Source organism: Anas platyrhynchos, chromosome 1 (assembly GCF_047663525.1).
Source record: "Anas platyrhynchos isolate ZD024472 breed Pekin duck chromosome 1, IASCAAS_PekinDuck_T2T, whole genome shotgun sequence".
Taxonomy (NCBI): Eukaryota; Metazoa; Chordata; class Aves; order Anseriformes; family Anatidae; genus Anas; species Anas platyrhynchos.
The window spans coordinates 201254896-201267477 of NC_092587.1; the positions used below are offsets into that span (position 1 = coordinate 201254896).

General features: G+C 38.2%; 1 protein-coding gene and 1 long non-coding RNA gene across 20 annotated transcripts in view; one reads left to right on the forward strand and one right to left on the reverse strand.

Moving 5' to 3' along the window:
- Positions 1-10: 10 nt before the first annotated feature.
- Positions 11-1942, forward strand: LOC140001382 (uncharacterized). The gene is made up of 2 exons (XR_011806576.1): positions 11-150; positions 1692-1942. It is a non-coding gene; the product is annotated as an uncharacterized lncRNA (long non-coding RNA).
- Positions 1943-2609: 667 nt separating this feature from the next.
- Positions 2610-12582, reverse strand: part of SYTL2 (synaptotagmin like 2) — a 56398-nt gene continuing 46425 nt past the window's right edge. For 11 of the 19 annotated variants that reach the window (XM_072032842.1, XM_005029737.6, XM_005029738.6 and 8 more), the window contains 8 exons: positions 9467-9586; positions 8226-8395; positions 7750-7852; positions 7171-7341; positions 6828-6906; positions 5809-5908; positions 4833-5038; positions 2610-3828 (listed from right to left, as the gene is read on the reverse strand). In XM_072032842.1, the coding sequence (XP_071888943.1) occupies positions 3683-3828; positions 4833-5038; positions 5809-5908; positions 6828-6906; positions 7171-7341; positions 7750-7852; positions 8226-8395; positions 9467-9586 (1095 nt within the window). In that variant the 3' untranslated portion in view covers positions 2610-3682. Of the gene's footprint in view, positions 3829-4832; positions 5039-5808; positions 5909-6063; positions 6191-6827; positions 6907-7170; positions 7342-7749; positions 7853-8225; positions 8396-9466; positions 9587-12582 lie in introns of those variants that run through there. The other 8 variants (XM_072032843.1, XM_038177514.2, XM_072032844.1 and 5 more) reach the window with 2 other exon arrangements.

Here is a 12582-nt window from a genome sequence, read left to right on the forward strand (position 1 = left end):
AGTGAAGAGGATTTCCTCAGGCTTGAAGTCCTGTCTCGGCTTGCACCCAGAAAAGATCACAATGGCAGAACACGCGGAAGGGGCACGGGTTAGGAGAGAAGACACAGCCCTCACCCTAAACAACCTGCAATTTTATTCAGCAAGTAAAGGGTAAGGGATACAAAGCAAACAAGACATGGAGAGAACAGTACCAGGTCTTTCAAAATGGGTAAAGTCAGAGTGAAGCAGGTCTCAACACTGGCAAAGGCTTGCAGGCTTATTTGCAGAAAGGAGATGGTAGAAAAAGAAATGGGAATTTTCTGAATATAGAGCATGAAAGCAGAGCTGGGACTCTGAAACATCTGGTTTATAGGAAGTAAAGGTGGTGTCATGTAAAACACACAGGTATACTGACATAGGTGCACGTCCTGCTGCCACCCATCCAGGCTGAAATCAATTGTAAAATGAAAAAAATAAGAATAAAGGAAAGTGTTGCATTTCTCCCAAACATTTTTCTGGGCAAGGATGAATACACATGAAGACATCCTAGGAGTATAGACGCTTTGTTGTAAAGATAACTGGAATTAAGAATCAAAGCACAGCTATTCATTTATCAAACTGCCTTTTAACAACAGCGATGTCTTAATTGTATGCCTTGTTTGGGTTATGGATAACTTTAAAACCTCTGCTTCTGACAGTAAAGATAGAGGAAGTTAGTTTCCTAACATTTTTTTTTTGTAAGCAACTGCATAAAGTTTACATTTTTCAATCTGCATTTTATCAATCTGGAACATGCAACTATAATTAGGAATTACTATGAATTTGGTGTAAAGCTCTATTTTATTACAGAAACCATGTCCAGAGGAACATCCATATTGTTTGTTTGTTTTTTAAAGTGTACATTTTGCATGACTTTTATATTTCCAATCCAAAATCCCTCCTGGTTTACATGATTAGATCCAGCCCTTACCTTAATACATCAACATAATATTCTTTAGCTGGAGGTGAATTTGTAAAGTTTCTGCTCTGTAATTATATCCTATAGCATTCATAGGGTACTTGAAGTACGTTTTCCACTGATAAAGCAGCTTGGTTTGTAATTGTTCATGGCACTGAAGTTCAACTCAGTAAGACAGCTTTGGCTTTTCTTGCATGTTAGAATAAAAGTGAAACAGTAAAAAGCATGGATGCTAAAAATCCTTAAAGATCTTTAAGTTAAAGATTCGTAGCATGATGCAGACTCCATTGAGGGCTGACAGTGATAGCAGCACAACTTTAAATAGCTAGCATTGTTAAGTGTTAATATACTTTTCAGACACTTCTGTGACCATCTCCGCTGACCTCATGTAAATTTGGAAGTCTCACATTTCTGTGGTGTCAGCTATCTTTATATATTGGCCTATGATAGTCATCATTTCCACATATACTTAAAAAAAAATATTAAAAAGTTGGGGGAGGGCAAGCAAATTTTTGTACTAGAGGGCCTGTTTCAGTCATTTGGCTCTTTTTTTTTTTTTTAATCTAAACAAGCACGTAATGCTGCTGTGACATTTGCTTGCCATCATACAAATTAAATACAGGGGCAGTGCACAGGTACATCTAATGTTCATGTTCCCATAGTTTTTGGAAATTTAAACTAAGTTTTGATCTATTTAGTGTAGTGCTAAGCAGTGTCTTTAGTGAAAATAACAAAATTCTGCCTCTGTCTGCAGGATGGTGGAGGAATAGCAAGACAGAAGATACTTCACCTGACCAAAAGACAGGAGTGATACTGTCACAAACCAACCATTCTGACAGCAGTTAAGTTTTTAACTACTGAAAGCTTGTGCAGCGTGGAACACAGAAGACTACATACACTTGCCTGCAAATCTGGAGCGTCAGCCCCACCCCTTCAGTTGAAGATCCAAAACTTTTGACACAGCACTGCATTTAAGCTTCACAGGAAATAAAATTACAAATTATATATTTGTTAAATTGTAGGTCATGCTTACAGCAACCTACCTTTTAAGGTGAAAACGAAATCCTGTAGACAGTGAATACAAACAGGTGTCTCTGCCAGATGCTTACAAATCTTTTTGTATGAGTAGGGAGAGATGCACATACTTCACTTCAGAACTATCTATTTGGATTTAAATGGTGCAGCAGTGACTTTGCTTCTGTATTCTTAAATAGCCACCTCTGAGAGGGTGGTGTTTTGGAAAAGCAAAAGGGGGATCCATGCCAGCTCCCAATCTCATCCAAAACACCTGAAGCAGTAAGGGATGGAGACTGACAGCCACTTCTGGCGTTTGTAACCTCCGGACTGCCTGGCTGATAAAAGAGAACACAGGCTCCCAGCAGACTGATTAGCACCTTTTTTCCCCCACTCATGGTGTAAAATAAATACCAAGTAATGCAAGCATTTAAATTTTTATGATAAAATAAAGCAATCCAGTCGGAACTGTGAAGAGCCCTCTTTTCCTCTGTAAGCTTAGGTGCAGGACTTTACCAGCCTCTAGACCTCTGCAATTACAACAAATAAATGTACATTTATTTTCAGAAGCATTTTCTGCCTGCATTTCATTGTATTGCATACTCACACCGAGTAGCTAACACAAAACACTGATTTTTAATAAACATAAAATTCTTAATTAGCTTTAATAAGACTGCTTTTATTTAAAAAAAGTAATACATTTTGTATTGTATGCGTTTATCTTCCTTCAGTGGTACGCATTTCCACACATGACAAATTCCATTTCACATGCTGCAAAGCTACCTAAACCCAGCCCGCCATCACCCCGTGTTCTCCAAACGGTGGCGCTGAAGAACAGATAAATTACTTTTCGCAAAAATACAAGCTCATAATAGGTATAGGTACAGAAAACGAGTACACTTTACAAAAATAAATACCCAACATTCGTCCTCCATAAAACTGGCAAGTTTAGATCCTTTGGGATAGCATTTGAATGAAAACGTTTGACCTCTGTGACTTCAGCATTTAAAAAGAACATCAATATACTAGCAAGGTAATTAACAAACATAGAAGCAAACTTTATAACCCCAGCTTTCCATAGTACATCAGAATCAACAGTCCTCTACACCTTGCAGAGTAAGACATCAACAGTACCATTTCATGCAGTGCTTCTTTCATGACAGAAGCAACTTTCAGATCATAGAAATGTGTAACTACAGACAAAGGGACTTTAAAAAAAAAATCTGCACGCTCATATTCCTAGCTGGAGATCCAATATAGCATGATGAGGATTCAGCCAGAGAAACGTGCTAATGAGCATGAACAAAATGCAACCTGTTGCTACCTTACTAATAACAACATCTCACAAACAATCCAAGTATACAGAAATAATTTGCTTGCTTTTCCTTCCCCCCCCGGCAATTTAGCTTTAAGGAATCAGCAACACTTCAGTTTGGCAACACAAGCATTCAAGTATCACAGCTACCTCTACCTCTGAATTCTCTAAGTATGTTCTTACTTGAATACATTTTCAGTGAATAAGAAATAAAAGCAGCCCTTCAATTTACATAATCATCTTCGGGCTGGATTTTAGTTTGCAATATGAAGTGACATTTGACAGCACAAGAACAGAAGAGCAACAGAACAGAGACTATCAAAAGAGCTGCTGTGTGCCTCTTCCAAGTTTCACCCCCACACCTTTTAATTCCATTCCCAGGTCGTCTTTTTGACACTAGCAATTCAAAAGCCACCTTATTTTGTCAGTTTTGCAACCATTAGCATCCTCAGAGGTATCGTATCTTCTACCCATGTGTTTGGCAAGTTTATCATCTTCTCCCACAGGGCACTTTCATCTGAAGTGGAATCCATCCAGTCTACTGTAGTTCCATAGCTTCTGCCTAGAAAAATGTCAGGTTTGAAGAGAAACATTAGTAACTTAACATGCTGCAGAGCTGAGAGCTGACAATCAAATCTGCCCATCTTCTTAAACTGCTTCACCTTCTCAGGTACAGGAAACCTAAGTGCATTCAAGATCCAGTTCTATATTTTTATGCTTGAACTATTCTGTCAAATACAATTAATGACAATTTTCCCCACAAATTTCATCTTTTTCCCGTTTTTTTTTTCTTGTTATTCTTTTTGTCACTGTCCCAAAGGAAAAGATGTATGTTAATCAACACCCAAGAGGGCTTAAAAATAAAATGTCCACTGATTCTATATTGAAATACGATCTCAAGTACTTAAGTTTCAGTTTGTGATTTACTATCCTCACTTGTACTTTAGGTTATTTCGTAAACCATGCAAGTCATTTTTCCTTGCTTTTGCTTTAAAGGACTCTAAACACTTCCTCTCTCCTCAGACCAGAAAGGACAATGAAAGGGACAAAGCAGAATTCCTTGTTTTCCCCCTCATTACATCTACACATCTTCTACTGCCGTTATGCAAAAACATATTTAAATTTATACTTTTTCCTATCCAAAGTCTTCAAATCTTACCATGCATTCACAATCCATCCTTTTATCTCCACCCAATACTGTCTCTATTCCATATATTTAGTTTTTCCATGCATAAGTTTCTAAGACGTTATCAAGATTTTGGGTGCAGCAATAGCATACTCTCATATTGCAAACAGTGCCAGATACAGCATATAGACAGAAAGGTTTATCTCTAATGTTTCTTCTAACTTGATAATAATCCCTAACCCTCATATTACTTCTATTTACATTTTGGAATCTGTGACAATGAACAGATTATTTACTGAATCTACTCTTTAGTAGATAAATGGCTGAAAGGCTTTTCAGTTATCTTTGCAAAACGAGAATAAATAGAAAGGAAAATGGGAAAGAAAAAAAAAATAAATGTAGTTTGTAAATTAAGAATTCATCTGTTAATTGTCCAGTACCTGTTCCAAGGCCTATCCTGAGACCTCCCAGAAAGTGGTTGGCAAGTTTGTTGTGATCCCAGACTGTGAGTTCTATGCAGGCTTCTTTCAAATCTTCTGGCCTAAAGCCATCATAGACCATGGTATGGTTGAATACTGGGTTTGTAGTTTTTGCCACTGTTCTTGTTTTCTGGCGACTTTTTCTGCTAGTATCTGGAAGAATGGTACTTCAGAAAGAGAAAGCATTGTCAGTTTGCACTTCGACAGCATAACCTGCATTAAACAAACTCCTCAGACAAAAAAAGATTAATGTTCCTCTGCGCGTTACGAAACAACTGAGATTAAGATGCTTTAGTATCACAGAGATGAAATCAATCTTCATGTTCTCGGTCCCTTCCAACAAATGTATCCAGGACGTATCCACCCTTGTGCTTCAAAGAATGGATCGGAAGGGGAAGTCAGGTGGGGAAGAGAGGTACGACTGAGTTTGTTTGCTGGATTACCACTAATGATGCTGAAATCTTTTAGCTACTGCCAGAGATTTCCCAGCTATCTCGCTATCCTCATCACGTATTAAATCTTTTTGTAGAAAGGAAGGAGGAAGAAATACATCTATGCTTCTCACTTCTATCTCCTCCCATGATTTACTAGGCTAAAGCACGCTCTCGCACAAGCTTGTTTTGTTTAAACACAACTTACAGCAAACAAGATCTAACTTAAATTTGTCTAGCACTTCCACCAGGTAGCTAAGCAGACAAAATGAAAGGGTGGTGATTAGCAAGGAATTCCTCCCAGTACATCTTACTTGGTAGCATATAGTTAGCATCTGTAAGTTGCAAGCCCTGCAGGACAATTTGCATTACAGTAAAGGAGAATCAGAAAGTAATTAAGCGTTTTTGTTTTTAATTTAAATATAGAAAACTGAAGGTAAGATTAGAAAACACAGCAGTTGCATTATTAAGCCACCAGGTTTAATGATTTCAACTACAGTTTTTACCACTTGATAAAAGAGTTGAGCCTGTTGCCCCTCAGAGGAGGAAGGTCATGGCATTCCTTCACCCAGATGTGGACCTCACCAGTGGACAGAGTCTTCTTTCCTGTAAAAAGAAATAAAACATCCTGGCTCTGATTAAGCCTTGTAAATCCCCTTTGAAGGTATTTTCTATGTTGCAGCAGTTCCTTTCCATTTTCAGAGGTGATATTTCGCCTAGACTCTCATTATCTCACATTTTAATTGAACATCCCTCTCTACCTTTGAAGCTGCAATCTTCAGCCCATCAAAGTACTGCCAGGCCACCTCATGCATATATTCCAACCACGATTTCTCTTCTCTTACAAGTAAACAAATGCAGGCCACTGGTCTTCTCTTTCCCAGCCTTCTAGATGAAGAGATCAGTTTGTTGTCAGTCTATGCGATGCTGGCCTTTACTACCACTTACACTTTCAAATGAGCTCCTCTGTGCTCTTAATATATTTGATTCTTATTGACTGTCTGGCTGGATTAAAGACCTCGCTTGGCTTCATTGTCAGGCCAGCCAGTTATCAGTTCTCAGACAGGAGTAAATGAACAGGTCATAGAGCTAAGAAATACTGCTTTCTGGATACTTATTGTTATTTTGTACTTCTAATATTGCTTGAATTTAGTGTGTCGTCATTGTTTATTTAGCAAATCACAGCACCTGCCTGACAATTTCATAATTTCTAAAATTGTTAGAGGGAAAACAGAACCTTGTTCTGTATACAGAGTGGATTATAAATCTGAGATTATAACAATCAGGTAATTTCTTCTGTAGTAACATAAAAAGAACAGAAGATCCTAAATTGAACTTTGGATCCTCAACTGAATTAATGACCAGAATGGCCTAATCCTCTAGGAAAAAGTGTTCTATGTTAAAACAAGATGCCTGAATTTGTTGAAAAATGTTATACAGCTGCTTACCACCAATCTCCCCCCTAAACAAAAACAAAACCCCCAAAGGCCTAGCAAATTCAAACAAAGAAGCAATGAATAAATACCTCCAGTAGGCTGTGGAACATACTTGAGGGCTAGTTTCATCTCCCCTCTGTTTTCTAGTTCTAGAGCCATTGTTGAAGTCTGAAATTTAAGAAAAAAAACAAACAAGTCTCATACACTGCAGTTCACACACTGATTTTAAGGTGCAAAGTTTTTCGCAAGAACAAACTCAACTTCTACGTGAGATTTTATATATATATGTGTGTGTATATATATATATATATATATAATAAAATCAATATAAAACCCTCAAAGCACACAAGATAGGAGTAAATAAAAAATGACTTGGTTTTGCAGTTACACAGCAGAAAACACAGAACAGCTAACCCATCCCTAGTAACTTACCCTTGGCTTGAGTGGAAACCAGTTGATCTGCTTGTTGGATTTATCATTCCAGTCCCAAGTTCCTAAATCCAGCTCTACTTCACCAAGGAAGCTATTCCTCCCAAAGGTATCGTTGTGCCAGACAGAGATATTCAGGCTTTGGTTCTTCAGGAGATCCTTCTCAATTTTATACTGCCAGGAGAGAGAAACGGGGAGGAGGAACCAATAAAAAAAAGTTAAGTTAGGTTTTCATCGATGACTGAAAGTGACACAGTAAGAAAACATGTCTGGGTTTATGCAGTCATAACTACTCATTTCATTTCAAAACAAACCTCTTTATGCTTTAATATTTATTTTAAAATGTTTAAGTTCCTAAGTAGCCTGAGTTCGCTTGCAAGAATTATGTAACAATCAATGCTCTCAATGCTATATCCAGAGTAAACCACAGAGCTAACCCATCAGTGAAGGACACAGGCACTCCTATAGAGCAATCCACCTCATCTTAACACAGATGTCTCTTTTGAGATCATCCTGAAGAGTTCAAATTCCTCATACTTCATGCATGCAGTATTTCATGTCTAGTTAGTATTTGATAAATACCCGCAGTATTTCATTATAGACAGGATTAAAAGTTTTCTTTTTCACAGAGGTCTTCCGTTTGCCCAGCTTGTATTTCTCTGGAAGCAGGTAGGTCTTCACATACCTAGAATTTAAAACAGGCTGGTAAGAGGAGCAAGAAAACCCCCTTCCAACTTCTCTTCCACAATACACACACATTTACTTATGAATTAAAACAAATAGACTTAACTGAATTCTCCTTAGTCTGGGAAGTTAAAATTTAAAATAGAATTTCATACTCAAAGTCTGAGCTTCCCAGGTTAACACATGTACTGATTTATATGGCAGTTTCATGTTCAGTTCAGAGTGGAAGAACACGTAAAGCACGTTATAGCCTCCTTCAGTTATTTGGTTGTTCACCCCATCAGAAGGCAATGGTTGGAATGAAATACAGTCTTCATTTACGCATTAAAAGAGTAACTTCCACCAGAAAAAAAATATTCTGTATTTTTACTTACGGGTCTGAACGCTGTCTCTTGACATCTGCCACTGCCAAGTCTTTACACTGGCAAATAAAAATGTGGAGCTCGTTCAGCTGTTCTACATAATCAATAGCAAACTGAATGTTCCCCTTCACATCAACATTGCCAAAGTCTCCGCTATAGACGCTCATTAAGCTTCCGCTCACCTGCGTCATACAAGAGGAGAAAAACCTGCATCACACAAGGGAAGAAATTTTTTCCAGTCTTTACATTTCATCAAATACTTCCAAGATTAGGGCAGAAGTTATGCTCAGGATTCAGACAATTAAAAAAAAAATTGTGTCCCTTTAGATGCAATTATGAAATGTAACAGACAGTGTTAAACAAGCTCTTCAGCAAGCAGGTTAACAAAAAGAAAGAGCGTTATTTGTAAATCTGAAAGGTGTTAGGACAAGTTTTGAACAAAAAAAGAGATGTTTATTGCATTGAGACAGAATAAGTGAAATTACAGGATGCTATATATCTGGATATTGTGTGTGATCAGATCCTTGAAATATTACTTATATAACTCTTTAGCCAATCTTTGCAGAAAGCAGAGCCTAAAACTTTAGGACAAAATGCTTTCTGAAAATACCAACGAAGAAATCAACAATGAAGTCTTTACGTGGCTGAGTTGCTGTAAAAATAAAACATATTAGAAAATTAAACCCTGGACAGGCAGAAATAGAAGGATGAACAGGTTTTTTTGTTTTGTTTTGTTATTTATTAATTTTTTAATTTTGATTTATTTATGTATTTATTTTAAATTTCATCATTCATCCCCAAAGTTCTCCTTTCTCTAAGGGCCACGTAAACTAATGACTTCTGGTTAGCTAGATCACTGACTTCATCATACATCCCACATACCAATACCATCTCTTTCTTTCACTTATTTCTCCTGCTACCCCTTAATCCATTCCTAAGGATTTGTTCTGTATAAATTCTCTCCTACTGTCAGCTACAACTTTCATCTCTCAGGGTAAAAGCCTGTTTGTTTAGGGTTTATCAAGTATGCTGCACAGTGGAATCCCAAACACACTCCAGCATATGACTAGAAAACAAGTTTAAAAATCACTTTTTTTTTCTTCCAATTCCATGCAAGGATTCACATAACAGAGAGAGGGAAGGAGGCAGATACCAAGGAAAGAAAGAGGAGAGGAATAAGAAGGGAGCTGAAACAATACTGAAGAGATTAGCAAAAGCAAAGTGTCATTAAAACAAGGCTGTGGTTTACATACAGAGGATAAGGAGGCCATGCCAGAAGAACCGCTAAGATTGGTTAGAGAGCTGGGACTCTTCTTGATTCTGCCAAGGGAATAACTGCTTTCTGATGCTGTATCTGTCTCTCTGTCATCACTCTACAAAAACATCACAGAAAGAGAGCCTGTGTAGGTACTTTGTAGTCACAAGGAACGTTTAAAAAAAAAAAAAAAAAAGAAAAAAACAGTTTTAATAATGCAGATTGGAACTCAATGAAAACCTGAACTTAAATCCCCTCATATTACAACCTAAGTAATTAGTATTTCTTAGGTTAGGTTATGCATTTAAAGTAAAAACAAACTTGAAAGGGATTTTGTTTTATGGAAATCCTACACTGAAAAAATCAACCTTTTTTGTTTTTCTCTTTTTTTTTTCTTCTCTTAAATTTCAAATACCAATGGAAGGTGCAAAGGTAACTTTAGTCAACTTCTCTACTTTACTATGCAAGTGATAATTCTCAGGTTTTCCATTCATCCCTCTCTGTTACATAGAGAATACCATCAATACCATCAATCTCCATCTTTAAGGTAGAAGTTGGAAGTAGCATGCACAGTACAACAGCACTGGATAAAACAAATGCTTATTTTGCAAGTTAATTTGAAGTTAATTCAAAATCACAGAATTTCTAGGTTGGAAGAGACCTCAAGATCATCGAGTCCAACCTCTAACCTAACACTAACAGTCCCCACTAAACCATATCCCTAAGCTCTACATCTAAACGTCTTTTGAAGACTTCCAGGGATGGTGACTCCACCACCTCCCTGGGCAGCCCGTTCGTTCCAGTGCCTAACAACCCTTTCGGTAAAGAAATTCTTCCTAACATCTAACCTAAAACTCCCCTGGTGCAACTTAAGCCCATTCTCCCTCGTCCTGTCACCAGGCACGCGGGAGAACAGACCAACCCCCACCTCTCTACAGCCTCCTTTAAGGTATCTGTAGAGAGCAATAAGGTCGCCCCTGAGCCTCCTCTTCTCCAGGCTGAACAAGCCCAGCTCCTTCAGCCGCTCCTCATAGGACTTGTTCTCCAGGCCCCTCACCAGCTTCGTCGCCCTTCTCTGGACCCTCTCAAGCACCTCCATGTCCTTCTTGTAGCGAGGGGCCCAAAACTGAACACAGTACTCAAGGTGCAGCCTCACCAGAGCCGAGTACAGGGGGACGATCACCTCCCTAGCCCTGCTGGTCACACTGTTTCTGATACAAGCCAGGATGCCGTTGGCCTTCTTGGCCACCTGAGCACACTGCTGGCTCATATTCAGCCGACTGTCCACCACCACTCCCAGGTCCTTCTCTGCCTGGCAGCTCTCCAACCACTCATCTCCCAGCCTGTAGCTCTGCTTGGGGTTATTGCGCCCCAGGTGCAGGACCCGGCACTTGGCCTTGTTGAACTTCATGCAGTTGACCTCAGCCCATCGGTGCAGCCTATCCAGATCAAAATGTTAAAATGTTAAATAAGGATCCTGTTACTATTCAAAAGTAGAGAATCCTTTATTATTTAGAGTATCTCCTTAGTGTAGCAGGAGATGCACTATCTTCTGCTAAAAGAGATATACTTCTCCATATTGCCTTTTTAATTAAGAAGTGTTTATTATCAGAAGAAGTGACTATTTTAAAATAATGCCATAACTGAACAAGCATTTAGCAATGACTGTTAATTTTATGATTACATGGTAGCTCCAGTGCTTATTTCTAACCTGTTATTTCTATCAGGTTTATGTTATGCATTCATCAGTTCTATGCCCTTTACTGGCCCGATGTTACTCAGGTGATAACAAACCCAAAGGCAGTACCAGCATATTCAATATGTGCACACTAGTTTTATGCATATACATTTGATATTTTCATATATGTATATATTAGAAGCATGCAGGTGTGTGTGCCTGTGTGGTTCATCAAGCTCACCGCACAGGAGCTATTACAAGACAGTATTACAAGACAGTAGTATTAGGACTACTTACACACAATTTTAAAGATAAATTTGGGGGGCAGAACAAACAGATTTGGGTACTGACAATTTCTTAGACTATCAAAATGAACTATCCCCAAACTCTTTCCAGTGCAACAAATCAATTGCATCTAGTTTTTATATACTCATCAGATTGCTTCATTCAAAACTCACATGAACATGCTTAATTGGCTTCCTACAGTGGCTATAACTGGGAATTCAGATGCCCACCTACTCATTTCTGATTTCTTTGGTGTCCTAGCTCTAAGATTTTGAAATAGCAATCCTTTAACTGGTCTGTGGTGCATGCTAGTAACCTTAGAAAAGCTTCCTGTACATTTTTCTCAGCAGAAAGGGCATTGGGATGCTGTAATGTTAGAGAATCTTTAAATAAAGAGGTAAAATTCATGGACAATGAATGGTTTCAAGTTCTGCACTTAAGGTAAGATTAAATCTGTATCACCATATTTCAGCTATTTTATATTTTAGAAGGGTGTAGGTGAAGACAGGACACAGCATATTCCTGATCTTGACCCTTCAGTCATGTCTTTAGAAAAATGTAACAGCATAAGCATAATATTTTGTAACCTCAGCCACGGCAATAAGGGCTGAAGTTCATCACTGTTGATTTTAAGAAAAAAAAGAATATTTCCAGTTCTCCTGTTACCTGTGACCAATGCAGATATCTATTTTAGACATTTATATTAGGAGACTGGTGTTTGGTTTAAACACCCCTCTTTGACTGTCTGGGGAGTCACAGACCAGGTGGTTCAGACAGTTTATCACTTCTGAACTTCAGTGTCATTTTAGGGGTCTGGAATGTGGCCTCAGAGCTTATCCCAAGGCCCACATCATGCTCTTAGAAAAACGTAAATATAATAATAATAATAATAATAATAATAATAATAATAATAATAGATTTACAAAGGCTGGAAATTCTGAGACTTCACTAAGAGAATATCATACCTGAGCCTAGATCCTCAAGCAGAACTCCAAGCTAAGCCCCTCTGATCTCAGAGGGTCACCAGATGGCGCTAGCACTTACAATACAAAGTGATCCTGTAGGACTGTAGGCTCTGAACAAAATGAATGTACACATGTACGTTCAGAAGATAAAAGACCTGTTAAAGGGCAGAGTCTGCCTTTGGGAAT